Source organism: Myxocyprinus asiaticus, chromosome 2 (assembly GCF_019703515.2).
Source record: "Myxocyprinus asiaticus isolate MX2 ecotype Aquarium Trade chromosome 2, UBuf_Myxa_2, whole genome shotgun sequence".
NCBI classification, from domain to species: Eukaryota; Metazoa; Chordata; class Actinopteri; order Cypriniformes; family Catostomidae; genus Myxocyprinus; species Myxocyprinus asiaticus.
Window position 1 is genome coordinate 39,581,214 of NC_059345.1, and position 18,312 is coordinate 39,599,525.

The 18,312-nt window shown below is 35.6% G+C and overlaps 1 protein-coding gene across 5 annotated transcripts; it reads right to left on the reverse strand.

Moving 5' to 3' along the window:
* Window positions 1-7,155: 7,155 nt before the first annotated feature.
* On the reverse strand, window positions 7,156-16,331 carry LOC127454930 (high choriolytic enzyme 1-like). Of its 5 annotated transcripts, XM_051722471.1 has the most exons (9): window positions 10,782-10,804; window positions 10,072-10,360; window positions 9,862-9,927; window positions 9,456-9,599; window positions 9,191-9,308; window positions 8,561-8,739; window positions 8,320-8,401; window positions 8,099-8,223; window positions 7,156-7,282 (listed from the first exon to the last, which is right to left on the reverse strand). In XM_051722471.1, exons 2-9 carry the CDS (start codon window positions 10,154-10,156, stop codon window positions 7,257-7,259), a joined length of 825 nt encoding a protein of 274 aa, XP_051578431.1. In that variant the 5' UTR covers window positions 10,157-10,360; window positions 10,782-10,804; the 3' UTR covers window positions 7,156-7,256. The 5 variants fall into 5 exon arrangements, with proteins under 5 accessions (XP_051578431.1, XP_051578441.1, XP_051578448.1 ...); XM_051722481.1 differs by lacking the exons at window positions 10,072-10,360; window positions 10,782-10,804 and adding an exon at window positions 16,307-16,331; XM_051722488.1 differs by lacking the exons at window positions 9,862-9,927; window positions 10,072-10,360; window positions 10,782-10,804 and adding an exon at window positions 16,097-16,272.
* Between the last annotated feature and the right edge of the window lie 1,981 nt (window positions 16,332-18,312).

Sequence of the window (18,312 nt, forward strand, 5' to 3'; positions counted from 1 at the left end):
CTTATGTCGTCTCAAAATTGTATGATTTTCTTTCTTCCGTGGTATGCAAACTGAAGATATTTTAATGGAGATAGGATGTCTGTTTGACCATAAAATGAAAGTGAATTGTAACCAAAAAGTACATAAAGGTAGCATGAAAGTAATCCATCAGACTCCAGTGGTTTAATCCATGTCTTCTGAAGTGATATAATCGGTTTTGGGGAGAACAGACCAAAATGTAACTGATGTTTCACTGTACATCTTGTCATTGCAGTCTCCTTGGCGATCATGATTTCAAGCTCGATTACGCTTGACACATGCGCAGAGCGCAAGATGGCCCTAATGGAAGTGTAATCGAGCTTGAAATCATGATCGCCAAGGAGACTGCTGTCAAGATTTATAGTGAAAAAGGATTAACATTTTGGTCTGCTCTCATCCAAAACCAGTTGGATTGCTTGAGAAGACATTGATTAAAACACTGGAATCTTATGGATTACTTTTATACTGCCTGTATATACTTTTTGGAGCATAACAGTTTGGTCACCATTCACTTGCATTGTCTGCACAAACAGACATCAAATGAGTTTGAGAGAACATAAGAGTGAGTAAATGATGAGATAAGAGTATCATTTTTGAACTATTTCTTTAATTGTTCAGCTGATGAGACATTGAAAATACATCTTTCCAAAACATTTCAGTAGACAAAAATACTCCACAAAAGTTAAGAAAGTTGTGAAAATTAGATGCAGTCTAAGACCTTTACATAGCTTTATAAGTTCATCCATTGAAGAGACTGTAAATCTATCCCTCACAGCCTCATTTTCACTACCGTCAAAAATAAAATATGGTGCTACTGTGAATATGGTGTATAACAATGATTGATATCTACCTCCAAGTTGCCATACATACAGTACTGTATATAGGATTCCAAAGTTTTTCAAAGTTGCATAATAAAGGCTCACTTTATCAGAGTGCTTACAAGAACTAACAATAAACTGAATAAATAAAGATATAATAAATTTAATAATTAATACATTTTTAAAACATCAAAATAATGCATCACATAAAACTGAAGTAGCCTTCTTTTAACAAAAATAATAGCACAATTTCCTAATGCTGCACAGGTAAAACAGTTTTCAAAACACAAAATTCCACGAGGAGCCATATACCACGTTTTTTTGTTCAAGAGGAAACTCATGGTGCATGTTGTAATCTGTTCAGTAAAGAGGCAAACATGAATTGTGGATTAGCTTTTTAGCATTGCTAGTAGTGCTACATGAGTGTGGCAGCCAGGGAAAGTTAACTGAGCAACATGAAATCAGTAATACATCCTTTCAGTTTCACACTCAGACCATGGCAAGCTGTTCTGGAATGAGAGGTGCCAAACCTCATGCCTCATGGCTGCAATCCGTGATATGAATGTGTCTGTGTGTTTGTGTGTGTGCATGAAGAAGAGAGAAAGAGTGACAGATAGGGAATATTCCTTGACAGATCTCTCCCGTTACGGGAATTAGATGGAACAAATTTCCTGAGCTCTAGTTTCCCACCTCTCTCTGACTCATTTTCTCTGTCTCTCTCTCTCTCTCTCTCTCTCTCTCTCTCTCTCTCTCTTCAGAATAACTCCTTGAGAGAGAAAAAGAGAGAGAGAGAAATAGATACAGTATTTGTTCTCAAGCTAAATGTACAGCCTACCAGATCTTCCACCTCCAACTTCTCATCCCATCTCTTCCTTTCTTTTCACTTCCCATCTTTCTAACCTATTTAGTTTGTCACTCAACCAGTGCAATTCAGTATTTGTGTCAAAATGTGTGAGGACATGTAAACGCCTTAAATGCTATTCTTTTTTTGAAGTAAGGTCATAAACGGTTTAATTTTTGCCCATTTTCCCGATTTCGCTCTGCATGTTACAGTTTTTCTCAATCGCTTTGGCTAATTTTTTCAAACAGTCTTAACATTCTCTAAACTGTAACTGCAATTATCACACCTGTTTTATGGGACATCACAACTCTATTGCATGTCCGCAAAATGGAGTAACTCATCCAAAACCTTTAATTCATGCTTCAAAACCTTGTTATTGTGTCAGTAAATTGGCCAATGCCACCAAAATGAAAAGTTATCTTTTTGTCATCGTGTGAGCCGTACTGGTCAAATGTTTAGATGTTTTTTTACCATGGCAGTCAACCCTGGAAATGTTTGTCATATACAAATTAAATTTTTGTTCTACTTTTTGTTGACACTGACTGCTTACTTTACTATACAAGAATGCCAGTTTTGTTTAGCTGAATGCTATTGTGTATCACACTGAGCTTTTTAGATACCGATTTCAACAATAGGTAAAAGTTTACTGGGAAAATACTGTACAATACTGTAGGACACAGAAAAAGGATATTCACATTTGTATGTGTACAGCAAATGTATTTTTGTAGCAATGTATTACATGTGAACAAAAAATTCACGTTTGCATGTCCATTTTTACACATTTATTACATGTAAAGTCATTTATAGTGAACAGAAAATTGCCACAAAATTACATTTTCCACAATTTTGATAACTGAATGGATCATTTTGCATGTGATGGCTCACATGATGAAAGAATGTTTAGAAGTTGTGAAGAGTATGACAATATCACTGAGAATCTACTCATCAGTTTTTATCAGCAAGCCATGTGCATTTAGTTATTGTGCAAATTGTAGACAGTTGTACTTACTCTTTTGCACACGTGCCAAAACACGTGCAATTTACTTAAATGAATAAGAAATTCAAATCTGGTGTGAACAATTAACTAATTGTTCAGAGATTTGAACTTATTGTTTTGAAAAAAAATAATTCTCATTCAAGAATTGAGCCAAAGCGATTGAGAAAAACTGTAATACCTTTACCAGTGTTTTTACTGGCTTATCCAATGTGTATAAGTGTTGTGCGCATGACTGTTTACAATTTAACGTCCAAAGCAGAGAATAACCTGATGATTTCAAATCTCATGTAAACATGGTTTTCTTGCATTGTCAGGTTCTTTTGTATAAGCTAGCTTTTGGTAGTTATAAGTGTATTGGTTTCCATGTGAACACGATCATTGGATGTATTAGGGCTTGTTTTTATGTTGTGTTTTCTAAACAACTCTTTCCATATAGCACCATGGACAGTGCCATTCCCATCATACAGAAGACTCATCTGAGCTGTATATTCTCAGATAACCCTGAAACGCATCAGGTCTTTAGAGACCCCAGACCTCATTTCACCCCCCCTGTACCTCATCCATTTTTTTGGAGTTGTGCCCAAACCTCTTTAATATTCCTCAATTTATCTCTTATAAATAGTGTAACACACACACACACACACACACACAAACTATTAGGTACCAAATTGTATAGGGTCATTAGAGACCCTATGTACATAGCAGATTTTATTTTTTATTTTAATTTTTTTACCCTTCCATAAATTAAATTTTTTATGATTATTTCATATCTACAGTATATAAGTTTACTATCTCATGATATCTATTTATTTGCTTATTACAAGATACATTAGTACTATATTCATACAAAAACAAATACTATATCACATTGGTTTTCTGTGCAACTATTAATTATCAACATTGGTCAATTATCTGTATCCCATATTTGTGTACATATACATAATATACATGTTATTTCCTACTCAAGGTGGCACTGCTGTTTCAGTGATTGACTTGATTTACATTTGATATTGTTATTTGCAAAGAAACAACATGGAAGTAAACTATAGCAAGTTTAACACATGAAAAGTATATGATTATTATCATTTGGATGTACTATTAAAATGAGGTAATTTGTGCATCTATTTAGACTCATTTAGTGCCTGAGAAAATACTTATGTGTAACTTATGTGCAATTCATGTGTATCTTATGTATATCTTATGTGTAGATTATGTGTTATTTGTATCTCAATATGTGTTTGACAGCCAGTTGCATCTCATTAATTTCAGGGTGAAAGTACTGAATCTTGTTCAAGATTTTTCCTGATTTGTTGCATTATCTCTTTGATGTATGAAAAATCTATTTAATTGTATTATTTTATAATTGTCTTGAAAATATTTTGAAAATTTTACACTATCTGTCCATTTTGTAGATCCATTTTTGATAGATATACGTGCCAGAATATTTAAGAGTGTTTGGTGAAATTCCCATGCATATAGGGGTTAAATATCAGAATGCAAAACTATACTTTCTGTGGAAAAAACAAACAAACACTTGAATACTTCTGAGGAATAATGCTCTTTCAGAACACTAGAGAACAAAAAATGTCCTATAAAACATCAGACCACCAAAATACAAATTGACATAAAACACCAGAATATAAAAAATTATAGTGCACAAGACAGTAGAAAACACTTTATTAAAATGCCAGAATAGAAAACTAAAACACACTGTCTTATAGAGCACCAGTCAGTTCATTTCATGGGGAACAGTCACAATGCTATCACACTTTATTTAGATATGATCATGATGTTTCCTTGAAAGATCTATGCCTATTTCACCAGACTTCCTTGTGTAGTATGTTTCTATTTCTAAGAGTCGAGTTAATATGGATCAAAGTGTTATAATTAGTGACTATGGAGCTGAGATCGATGAACATGGATAATTTCCATTGTGTTTAATGTGATTTTAATTCTTGCTATCTCACAATCAGAACTACTGCTGTTGTCACACATCAGAGCATGTCTCCCACTAGGCCATGAGATCTCATTGCTGTGTTCATGGGGAGACTTAAAAAGAGCCCCAAAAATCAAATTAACAGCTTGCTGGCCAAATGAGGAATTCAATCCAAATAAAAATGAATAGAGCAGGAGACTTAAGGGACTTGTGATTGTTGTGAGCATTTGTTTGATTCTTGATCTGGAGCTCTTACTGATAAACCACCATCTGCCACAAAGATAGAGACAGAGAGAGAAGAGAGAGAGTACAAAAGATCAGAGAGAGAGAGCGAGGCAGTTTATCCTGCCCCCAGGGGGACTTCTCAAACCCATTCTCACTTCCTGAGGAGCGGGGGGGTGGTTGGAGTATTGGATGACGTGAAACACGCTGTTGTCTTGGAGGAGCTGATAAAGACAGTGCAGAGGACAACTGAGAACCATGGACAATATTCTGCAATATTTGGTCTATTTAAATAAAGGCTAAGTAAAGAGAGAGAGAGAGTGTGTGTGTTCTCAGTATATACAAAGTGTGTATGTGTCTGTTCAATAATTGTCTGGTAGAGTAAATTGGTCATAGAATTTTGTGTGTGTGTGTGTTTCATATTCTGACCCATTTTGGCCATTAATTTGTTCATTATTCTAAAATCTCTGCAAATTAAAGCATCAAAACTACATTGTTCTCTGAATCAAAATTTATTTCTACACTTATTAAAAGGAAGAATAATGATTTCATCATTATGAAATAGATGTGTACAATAACAATTCAGCCTAGCTAATGATGCCATACAGTTAAAAGTCCCCTTCACCAGCACACTCATTAAGTGCAATGCACAGGGATCAAAAACGTTCGGTGTTACAGTATCACTTGAATGTGGAGTGGCCACGGCTGAGGGTCGAGATCTTTTTTCATAGATGCTGTTAATAGTATTTGAGTTAGGTTTAGTAAGGTTGATTTATAGGCTTTATGTGATGTGAGTTTAGACAAAGAAATCTCTCTTTTACTATCAACATTATATCCTTTTGTAAAGATGGTATCATCACATCAGTAAACGTAAGCTATATCACTTAGAAGAGAAGATTCATCTCTCCGGCTCTCCTGTACGTGTGCTGTTGCTAAGAGACCAGCAGTCTGCCACATACCACCTCACGCATCCCCCGCTTGCATTTGTTTCACACCCTCTGCCAGGAGAAAGGGAACTGTACCATTTTTTTTAGCACCACACATGGAAACTCATCTTACGGTCAAATCATTCAGCTGAATTCTCAAACATAAACATTCCATGAGGTGCATTGAATCTAAGCTTTAAGAACTGTCATTTTCTCAGAAACTAAACAACTAACAAAGTGCCATCACACTCAAACAAAGAGACAAAAAAGTGATTCTTCACAGCAAGATCTCAGATACTACAAAATGTGAATAACTTTTCGTCTACATAACACATGTTAGACCATCAATGTTTCCCCAAATGTTACACTAACTAGCCTAACAGAGTTATCTGAACAAACAGTTTCATATTGAAATTTTTTGCTGATTTGTGAGTTCCCAGCATGCATTGCAACATTAATAAATAATCCAGTTAGTGTTATGGGCTTATTTATTTATTGCTGTTTATTGACTTTATTTATGCTTTTGTTGCTTTTTTATGTTGCAAATGCTTGTTTAACTGTTGTGTGGTGTTGTTCAGGACTCATCTTTTTACTTTAAAGGGCTAGTTCACACAAAAATGAAAATTCTCTCATTATTTACTCACCCTCATGCCATCCCAGATGTGTGTAAATTTCTTTCTTCAGCAGAACACATTTGAAGAAAAATGGAAAAAATATCTTAGCTCAGTTAGGTCCTTAAATCCAATTGGATGGTGATACAATATTTGAGGCACCAAAAAAACAGACAGTCAGCATAAACGTCATCCATAGGACTCCACTGGTTAAATTAATGTCGTCTAAAGCGAAACAATCGATTTTGGTGTGAAAAAGATCAACATTTAAGTACTTTTTAACTATAAAACATTGCTTCCGGGGTTAAGGGTTGAGGTCTAAATGTGTATGTACCACATTATTGCTTGAATTGTCTTGCCTATTGACTGAGGCAGAGACTGTAGGTAACTTCATACAAGAGAAATATAAAACCATTTGTAAGAATGATATTGTGACAGAATAAAAGTCCTTGTATTGCTAATTTACTGAACAAGAAATCTGTAGTTGAACAAAGTATTTTGCATTTAGTGAACAAACAAATTCAAACTAACTAAACAAACCATTTTACTGAGGACAATTATTAAGACATTTGTTGAAAGAATGGCAAAAATGTTCTGCATCATGTTGCCTTGATTTTTTAACAATTCCTTTTTAACAGTGTATACTGCATATCGCAAAACACAATAGTGAACTTCAGTGTATATTTCTCTTTCTTTTTTTGTAGCAACCCTTTTTATTATACAGTATAGTAGTTGCAAGATCACTCTTGTCACTTAAGCTGAAAAAAGGGGCAGAAGAGTAATAAATCCATTTGCACGTTTATGATTTTATTGTTGAGAGCTTGAAAATGGTGTCAGATGAAACTAGGAAGTTCTCACTGGAAAATGGCAAACCAATCTAGAGAAGATTAGACATCAGTGGCAACAATGTGCTCTGTAAACATAAGAAAATGGTTTCAAAATGGTGAATAAATGTTAAAAACTCTGTGATGAAACATCATAGCCTGATATCTCAGTACACCACAACTTTTCAATTTACTGTCTGGATAAACATTCACTTAACACTTTATTAGGAACACTATGGTCCTAATAAAGTGTCCGACCAGATCTTCAGCTGTTGTAGCTCATCTGCCTCAAGGTTTGACATGTTGTGCATTCTGAGATGCTATTCTGCTCACTACAATTGTACAGAGTGGTTATCTGAGTTACTGTAGCCTTTCTGTCTGCTCGAACCAGTCTGGCCATTCTCCGTTGACCTCTCTTATCAACAAGGCATTTCTGTCCACAGAACTGCCCCTCACTGGATGTTTTTTGTTTCTAGCATCTTTCTGAGTAAATTCTAGAGACTGTTGTGCGTGAAAATCTCAGGAGATCAGCAGTTACAGAAATACTCAAACCAGCCCGTCTGGCACCAACAATCATGCCACGGTCCAAATCACTGAGATCACATTTTTTCCCCATTCTGATGGTTGATGTGACCATTAACTGAAGCTCCTGACCCATATCTGCATGATTTTATACACTGCACTGCTGCCACACAATTGGCTGATTAGATAATTGCATGAAGAAGAAGGTTTACAAGTGTTCCTGATAAAGTGCTCAGTGAGTGTATATAAGTAGCTTTTCTGTTCAAGAACTTGTCCAGTTGGTGATGATTTAGGAGCAAAATATGTGTATGTTAGCACTACTGTGTAACTGATATGAACAGTGTTTTATACGGTCCTGACAAAGAGAAAAATGAGTCACTCACTGCACTTGTAGAGTTTGAAGAGTCTGGTCATATCATTCTGGCTCATTTGAGAAGCCTTGCCTAACTCAACAGTGTTGTCAGGAATGGGAACCATAGTGGCGAGACCATTCTTGGAGAAAGCATATCTAATAGGACATACAGTAAATGCAGTTAGAATACAATCTGATACACCTTAAATACATTAAAACTATCTCCTCTTAAGCCAGTGTGAGCTCACTCACCTCTCATACTGCATCACAGAGTTGTAGTCATAAGGAGTTCCCTGGTTAAGGGTGTTGATTTTGTTGAAGTTGTGTTTTTTGTCTGATGAGCAAAAAAACAAAACAATTATTGGTGATCCCCGAAATCTAATGGGCATTGTGTTCATAAAGAACTGAGTTAAACAGCATACATTAGCTGACTTGACTACATTAAATAAATCCATTCTGCTTTACTGAAAATGGTCTGCTATTAAATATGTACCGTCTATGATGTTCTCCCAGATGACTTGGATGTGGTCGTCACGGTCACTGCGGGTTTGCTCATGGTTGAAGCCAAGAGCGTGGAGCAACTCATGCTGCACAATGTTGTGGTAAAGGCAGCCATTACGGGCCAGAGACACAATCTGCCCATAACCCTGACGACCAACGTATGAGTAACATCTGTAAGGTAAATAATAAGATCTAAAAAATCAATAATACATTTTGCATTACAATTTAATTACCCTCATCTGAATATCTTGATCTAGCTTCCCTTCCATCATAAATTTTAAATCAAACATTCTGATTAGAATGCTCCTTCTATCTCTTAGGCCGCATCCACACTAATCTTTATTGGCTTGAAAACATCAGCAACAACAGTATAATTTCCCAAGTATGCGGTTATAGAAAGTATTTTCGTAAGTCTCTATTTTCGGTGGAGAAAAATGCTTTTCAATGTGGATAAGAGGTGCAAACGTTAGCTTTTTTTTTAAACATACTAGTGTGGAAGTGGCCATATTCTTATTCTGATCATGATCTGATCTGAATATAAGTAAAATCTTGTCTCTAGTCTACATTCTAATTCTGTGGTTTATGATATTTTTCTGATTGTGATTTTTGTTTTGTTACGTACCCACTGCGGGACTCAATGCTGATGTAGTCTCTCTCAACGTTGCGACGGAAGAAGCGGATGCAGGAGACTGAAGAGAAAGAGTCCAGACCACGCTGGATGATCTCCACCTCACGGGAAGCTGAGAGAGGGCAAAGGACAGAGGCTGTTATAAAAATGTTTACCTTTTTGCACACTTATGCTTTTGCACCAATTCTGGCATAGGTTTCCACTCTTCATTCTCTTAATGCTCTGAATGAAAAGATAAATAATCATATTAGTGACATACAGTAGTGGTCAGCAATGACATAAGGTATATAAACATGGCCATCTGCAGACACAGGCCAGAGGCAGTCATAGGAGGTGCAGGGATCTGCATTTCTCCCATTCACAGCAATGTCATCCATCAGTTCGGGCTCATCAGGTTCAGGAACTAACACAGAAATAAAAACAGAGTTAACTCTCACTAACTGTGAATAAATGCTTCCATGAATCACTGCTTATTTGGGACCTTTTAGTGAAGAAAATGTGTATATAGTATTCTTTTGTTGTTGTTTCGTAATGCTGAATGATCACAGACAAAGAATATTATAACATGAAACATAATTATGCTAATCATACTGTATGTTATTTTTGGGTTTGTGTGTAACTGTGATGTATTGATATATATTGGTGAGCATGTGGTGTGTACGTACTGATGCCTCTATTGGCTCTATGCAACAGTTCAGAAACAGACAGCTCAGCAGAAATGTCCTCAACAGCTAAAAAAACACATCAACTTATTCACTAATGAACCATTACTTCTTCAATCAATTAACCATACATAAACTGTTAATCATAAAGCCCTTTACATTTACATCATCATAAATCATGTATAGTCTGAGCTTCTGGAGTATTTAACTTACCAGTCTGCATGTGATGTACGGCAGAAAAACCACACACAAACCAGACGAGCAAAGAAATTAAAACCATAGATGAAGTCATAACCATCACATTACATTCTTATTATAATTAGAGAAGTAAACAAATGTATAATGTATAAAACAATGTTTTTATATTTATCACTTGCAACCTACTGAGCACTAAACTTATTTTGTGTATGTTTATAATACCATCTCAGCTCTAACAGAGCAGACCAGCAGCAGGACCAGAAGGCCAAAAATCATCTTGTTCCCAAACATGACTGCAAAAAACCTGCAGAATGAATTAACGCACAGCAGTTTGATTGGAAAAGCACTTTTAACAATGCATATCTACATTTGATAACGTCTGATAGCAAAAGGTTCACTTTTTTTATATAAAGGACACTATATGAAAACATGTTAAAGAGCATTTAAAATGTAGTAGTCTAACATTATATAAAATAAAATTAGCAACATACAAAATATCAGTGTCATTCACTATAACTTCTAGAAAGTGTGTTACTCTAGACTCATAAGGAGGGCATGTAAAAACCTGATAAAATGGGACACAACCTATTTAATTGATATTATAATCAAATGTATGTTCTTTTTCTCATCTTCTGCTTAGCTGAAGCATGAAACCATGTTACAGTTTGATAAAATAATTACTTTGATTAGATTTGTCAAGAAGGGAAACATTCCAGTTCTCTTACCTTCAATTTCCAAAGCCAGTGCAACTCTAGAGCCGTGACAGGGTTTTATACCCTGATGTGCACCTGTATCAGCACGGTCTTTTCAATATGGGCAATAGTACATGCTGACGTCAACAAAAATAAAATAAAATAAATCTTCAAAACAAACAAACATTAAGTACATAAGGATTAAAGAAAGCCTTTATCATGTATTGATTTGTATAACCTTGTTTCAAAGTCAACAGGTGCAAAATTCCCTCAGTTTGTGCATTGCTTCATAGAAACACAACACTTGTGAAACCATCACCTAAGGTCAGTGTAATGTGTTTTAGGATTGTTTAGCAGGTGTTGAACAGGTCTGCTTTCCAGCAGTTTCTTTGTCAGGTGAAAAAGAGTCACTACACTGTAGGCCCATAAATGTAGAATTCATTTAACCCTAGTCTTTGCATACATTCATAGGAAAGCAGTGTTTTTTTATAACATTTTCCATTTTCTAACTTTTTTTTTTTCAACAAATTGTTTACTTTCAGTAAAATCCAGGAATCAGCTTGAATTACAGAATAAGCTTTAGTAAGATTGTTGATTGTAGTGTTTTGCAAAGGAGATGACCATCCAGCCACATGAAAAAGCGAGATGAATTGTTGTTTTCTTGAATTATTTTTGCAATTCTGCTTGTTAACGCTATAGTGTCACAGAAATTATGCACTTAAAGGGATAGTTCACCCAAAACTGAAAATTCTCTCATTATTAACTTTATCATCACCCTCATACCATCCCAGATGTGTATGACTTTCTCTCTTCTGCTGAACACAAACAAAATTTTTAGAAGAATATCTCAGCTATGTAGGTCCTTTCCATGTAAGTGAATGGTGCTCCAAAAAGCACATAAAGGCAGCATAAAAATAATCCATAAGACTCCGGTGGTTAAATCCATGTCTTCTGAAGTGATCCAATCGGTTTTGTGAGAGAAAAGACCAAAATACAACTCATTTTCCACTGCACATCTTGACAGCAGTCTCCTTGGCAATCATGACTTCAAGCTCGAATACACTTCCTATAGTGCCATCTAGCACTCTGCACATGCGTCAAGCACTAGGAAGTGTAACCGAGCTTGAAATCATGATCGTGCCTAGAGACTGCAATGGCAAGATGTACAGTAACCAACTGGATCACTTCAGAAGACATAGATTAAACCACTGTAGTCTGATGGATTATGTTTATGCTGACTTTATCTACTTTTTGGAGCTTCAAAGTTTTTGTCACCATTCACTTGCATTGTATGGACCTACAGAGCTGACATATTCTTCTATAAATCTTAGTTTGTGTTCTGCAGAAGAAAAAAAGTCATACACATCTGGTATGGCATGAAGATGAGTAAATGGTGAGAGAATTTTCATTTTTGGGTGAACTATCATTTTAAAGATTTAAGTGAACATGAAGTGAATTTGAGATTATTTTGGTTCAAGCAGATTTTGCCATTTTTGCCATGCTCCCAGGTGCTACAGTATGCACTAAATTCTAAAATGAAAAGTGGGTAATTCATCTTGAAATATTTCAGGTGTTTCTTAATTCTATCCATTCTCTAATCGAAATGTTTCAAACAAAACATGTTTTTCTTGGGAATATTGTTTTAATTGGTTATCAATGTAAAGGTTTTTTCATTTGTCCTTAATATCACTTTCCATCCTTTTAATCTTCTATAATATCCCTTTTACTAACAAAAGCCATTTACCTTAATGATAACATCATCCTTGAATTCAGTGAATTTTGAAATAATTTTGCTTGTTTAACTGTTGTGTGGTGTTGTTCAGGACTCATCTTTTTACTTTAAAGGGCTAGTTCACACAAAAATGAAAATTCTCTCATTATTTACTCACCCTCATGCCATCCCAGATGTGTGTAAATTTCTTTCTTCAGCAGAACACATTTGAAGAAAAATGGAAAAAATATCTTAGCTCAGTTAGGTCCTTAAATCCAATTGGATGGTGATACAATATTTGAAGCACCAAAAAAACAGACAGTCAGCATAAACGTCATCCATAGGACTCCACTGGTTAAATTAATGTCGTCTAAAGCGAAACAATCGATTTTGGTGTGAAAAAGATCAACATTTAAGTACTTTTTAACTATAAAACATTGCTTCCGGGGTTAAGGGTTGAGGTCTAAATGTGTATGTACCACATTATTGCTTGAATTGTCTTGCCTATTGACTGAGGCAGAGACTGTAGGTAACTTCATACAAGAGAAATATAAAACCATTTGTAAGAATGATATTGTGACAGAATAAAAGTCCTTGTATTGCTAATTTACTGAACAAGAAATCTGTAGTTGAACAAAGTATTTTGCATTTAGTGAACAAACAAATTCAAACTAACTAAACAAACCATTTTACTGAGGACAATTATTAAGACATTTGTTGAAAGAATGGCAAAAATGTTCTGCATCATGTTGCCTTGATTTTTTAACAATTCCTTTTTAACAGTGTATACTGCATATCGCAAAACACAATAGTGAACTTCAGTGTATATTTCTCTTTCTTTTTTTGTAGCAACCCTTTTTATTATACAGTATAGTAGTTGCAAGATCACTCTTGTCACTTAAGCTGAAAAAAGGGGCAGAAGAGTAATAAATCCATTTGCACGTTTATGATTTTATTGTTGAGAGCTTGAAAATGGTGTCAGATGAAACTAGGAAGTTCTCACTGGAAAATGGCAAACCAATCTAGAGAAGATTAGACATCAGTGGCAACAATGTGCTCTGTAAACATAAGAAAATGGTTTCAAAATGGTGAATAAATGTTAAAAACTCTGTGATGAAACATCATAGCCTGATATCTCAGTACACCACAACTTTTCAATTTACTGTCTGGATATACATTCACTTAACACTTTATTAGGAACACTATGGTCCTAATAAAGTGTCCGACCAGATCTTCAGCTGTTGTAGCTCATCTGCCTCAAGGTTTGACATGTTGTGCATTCTGAGATGCTATTCTGCTCACTACAATTGTACAGAGTGGTTATCTGAGTTACTGTAGCCTTTTTTGTCTGCTCAAACCAGTCTGGCCATTCTCCGTTGACCTCTCTTATCAACAAGGCATTTCTGTCCACAGAACTGCCCCTCGCTGGATGATTTTTGTTTCTGGCATCTTTCTGAGTAAATTCTAGGGACTGTTGTGCGTGAAAATCTCAGGAGATCAGCAGTTACAGAAATACTCAAAGCATCCCGTCTGGCACCAACAATCATGCCATGGTCCAAATCACTGAGATCACATTTTTTCCCCATTCTGATGGTTGATGTGACCATTAACTGAAGCTCCTGACCCATATCTGCATGATTTTATACACTGCACTGCTGCCACACAATTGGCTGATTAGATAATTGCATGAAGAAGAAGGTTTACAAGTGTTCCTGATAAAGTGCTCAGTGAGTGTATATAAGTAGCTTTTCTGTTCAAGAACTTGTCCAGTTGGTGATGATTTAGGAGCAAAATATGTGTATGTTAGCACTACTGTGTAACTGATATGAACAGTGTTTTATACGGTCCTGACAAAGAGAAAAATGAGTCACTCACTGCACTTGTAGAGTTTGAAGAGTCTGGTCATGTCATTCCGGCTCATTTGAGAAGCCTTGCCTAACTCAACACTGTTGTCAGGAATGGGAACCATAGTGGCGAGACCATTCTTGGAGAAAGCATATCTAATAGGACATACAGTAAATGCAGTTAGAATACAATCTGATACACCTTAAATACATTAAAACTATCTCCTCTTAAGCCAGTGTGAGCTCACTCACCTCTCATACTGCATCACAGAGTTGTAGTCATAAGGAGTTCCCTGGTTAAGGGTGTTGATTTTGTTGAAGTTGTGTTTTTTGTCTGATGAGCAAAAAAACAAAACAATTATTGGTGATCCCCGAAATCTAATGGGCATTGTGTTCATAAAGAAATGAGTTAAACAGCATACATTAGCTGACTTGACTACATTAAATAAATCCATTCTGCTTTACTGAAAATGGTCTGCTATTAAATATGTACCGTCTATGATGTTCTCCCAGATGACTTGGATGTGGTCGTCACGGTCACTGCGGGTTTGCTCATGGTTGAAGCCAAGAGCGTGGAGCAACTCATGCTGCACAATGTTGTGGTAAAGGCAGCCATTACGGGCCAGAGACACAATCTGCCCATAACCCTGACGACCAACGTATGAGTAACATCTGTAAGGCAAATAATAAGATCTAAAAAATCAATAATACATTTTGCATTACAATTTAATTACCCTCATCTGAATATCTTGATCGAGCTTCCCTTCCATCATAAATTTTAAATCAAACATTCTGATTAGAATGCTCCTTCTATCTCTTAGGCCGCATCCACACTAATCTTTATTGGCTTGAAAACATCAGCAACAACAGTATAATTTCCCAAGTATGCGGTTATAGAAAGTATTTTCGTAAGTCTCTATTTTCGGTGGAGAAAAATGCTTTTCAATGTGGATAAGAGGTGCAAACGTTAGCTTTTTTTAAAACATTCTAGTGTGGAAGTGGCCATATTCTTATTCTGATCATGATCTGATCTGATTATAAGTACAATCTTGTCTCTAGTCTACATTCTAATTCTGTGGTTTATGATATTTTTCTGATTGTGATTTTTGTTTTGTTACGTACCCACTGCGGGACTCAATGCTGATGTAGTCTCTCTCATCGGTGCGAGGGAAGAAGCGGATGCAGGAGACTGAAGAGAAAGAGTCCAGACCACGCTGGATGATCTCCACCTCACGGGAAGCTGAGAGAGGGCAAAGGACAGAGGCTGTTATAAAAATGTTTACCTTTTTGCACACTTATGCTTTTGCACCAATTCTGGCATAGGTTTCCACTCTTCATTCTCTTAATGCTCTGAATGAAAAGATAAATAATCATATTAGTGACATACAGTAGTGGTCAGCAATGACATAAGGTATATAAACATGGCCATCTCCAACCATAGGCCAGAGGCAGTCATAGGAGGTGCAGGGATCTGCATTTCTCCCATTCACAGCAATGTCATCCATCAGTTCGGGCTCATCAGGTTCAGGAACTAACACAGAAATAAAAACAGAGTTAACTCTCACTAACTGTGAATAAATGCTTCCATGAATCACTGCTTATTTGGGACCTTTTAGTGAAGAAAATGTGTATATAGTATTCTTTTGTTGTTGTTTCGTAATGCTGAATGATCACAGACAAAGAATATTATAACATGAAACATAATTATGCTAATCATACTGTATGTTATTTTTGGGTTTGTGTGTAACTGTGATGTATTGATATATATTGGTGAGCATGTGGTGTGTACGTACTGATGCCTCTATTGGCTCTATGCAACAGTTCAGAAACAGACAGCTCAGCAGAAATGTCCTCAACAGCTAAAAAAACACATCAACTTATTCACTAATGAACCATTACTTCTTCAATCAATTAACCATACATAAACTGTTAATCATAAAGCCCTTTACATTTACATCATCATAAATCATGTATAGTCTGAGCTTCTGGAGTATTTAACTTACCAGTCTGCATGTGATGTACAGCAGAAAAACCACACACAAACCAGACGAGCAAAGAAATTAAAACCATAGATGAAGTCATAACCATCACATTACATTCTTATTATAATTAGAGAAGTAAACAAATGTATAATGTATAAAACAATGTTTTTATATTTATCACTTGCAACCTACTGAGCGCTAAACTTATTTTGTGTATGTTTATAATACCATCTCAGCTCTAACAGAGCAGACCAGCAGCAGGACCAGAAGGCCAAAAATCATCTTGTTCCCAAACATGACTGCAAAAAACCTGCAGAATGAATTAACGCACAGCAGTTTGATTGGAAAAGCACTTTTAACAATGCATATCTACATTTGATAACGTCTGATAGCAAAAGGTTCACTTTTTTTATATAAAGGACACTATATGAAAACATGTTAAAGAGCATTTAAAATGTAGTAGTCTAACATTATATAAAATAAAATTAGCAACATACAAAATATCAGTGTCATTCACTATAACTTCTAGAAAGTGTGTTACTCTAGACTCATAAGGAGGGCATGTAAAAACCTGATAAAATGGGACACAACCTATTTAATTGATATTATAATCAAATGTATGTTCTTTTTCTCATCTTCTGCTTAGCTGAAGCATGAAACCATGTTACAGTTTGATAAAATAATTACTTTGATTAGATTTGTCAAGAAGGGAAACATTCCAGTTCTCTTACCTTCAATTTCCAAAGCCAGTGCAACTCTAGGGCCGTGACAGGGTTTTATACCCTGATGTGCACCTGTATCAGCACGGTCTTTTCAATATGGGCAATAGTACATGCTGACGTCAACAAAAATAAAATAAAATAAATCTTCAAAACAAACAAACATTAAGTACATAAGGATTAAAGAAAGCCTTTATCATGTATTGATTTGTATAACCTTGTTTCAAAGTCAACAGGTGCAAAATTCCCTCAGTTTGTGCATTGCTTCATAGAAACACAACACTTGTGAAACCATCACCTAAGGTCAGTGTAATGTGTTTTAAGATTGTTTAGCAGGTGTTGAACAGGTCTGCTTTCCAGCAGTTTCTTTGTCAGGTGAAAAAGAGTCACTACACTGTAGGCCCATAAATGTAGAATTCATTTAACCCTAGTCTTTGCATACATTCATAGGAAAGCAGTGTTTTTTTATAACATTTTCCATTTTCTAACTTTTTTTTTTTCAATAAATTGTTTACTTTCAGTGAAATCCAGGAATCAGCTTGAATTACAGAATAAGCTTTAGTAAGATTGTTGATTGTAGTGTTTTGCAAAGGAGATGACCATCCAACCACATGAAAAAGCGAGATGAATTGTTGTTTTCTTGAATTATTTTTGCAATTCTGCGTGTTAATGCTATAGTGTCGCAGAAATTACGCACTTACCCTGTGAGGGCCATGGTTGTAATATTACAACAATTATCTTGAGCTATCCTAAAAAAAAAACATCTTTAATTTTTATTTTTTTTCAGACCACATTTAAATAATCAGTGGGTCATGTTGGTCCACCTCTGAATCCTATTGGCAATTAAAATGTATAAGGTGCCGGAACATCTGACCCAAAGCTCACTCAACCTGCGAACTTTCTCGGAGCAAAATAACCGGTTTTTATTGGATTGAATAGCTCAAGATTCAAGTAAGTAAAATGCCTTAAATATTTTATTTAGTGATTATTACAATGTGTACAACATGTAGATATTATCTACTGTGAAATTTGTTTAAAAAAAAATATTTTGAGCTTATTATATTTGTGTTGCTATTTTACAACAATAGTTGAGTCGGGCAGCATTTTTTCATTGGTGGGAAACAGTGGGGAAATTCAGCAGCATAAAGCAGTATCTGCGAGGAAAGCCACACCCGTGGGGGTTCAAATTATGGGTGAGAAGTGGAATCTCTGGCATGGTCTGTGATTTTGAGGTGTACCAAATTAGTGTCAATGGACATCGAGCCAAATCTGAACTTGGATTGTCAGGGGATGTTGTGATGAAGCTTG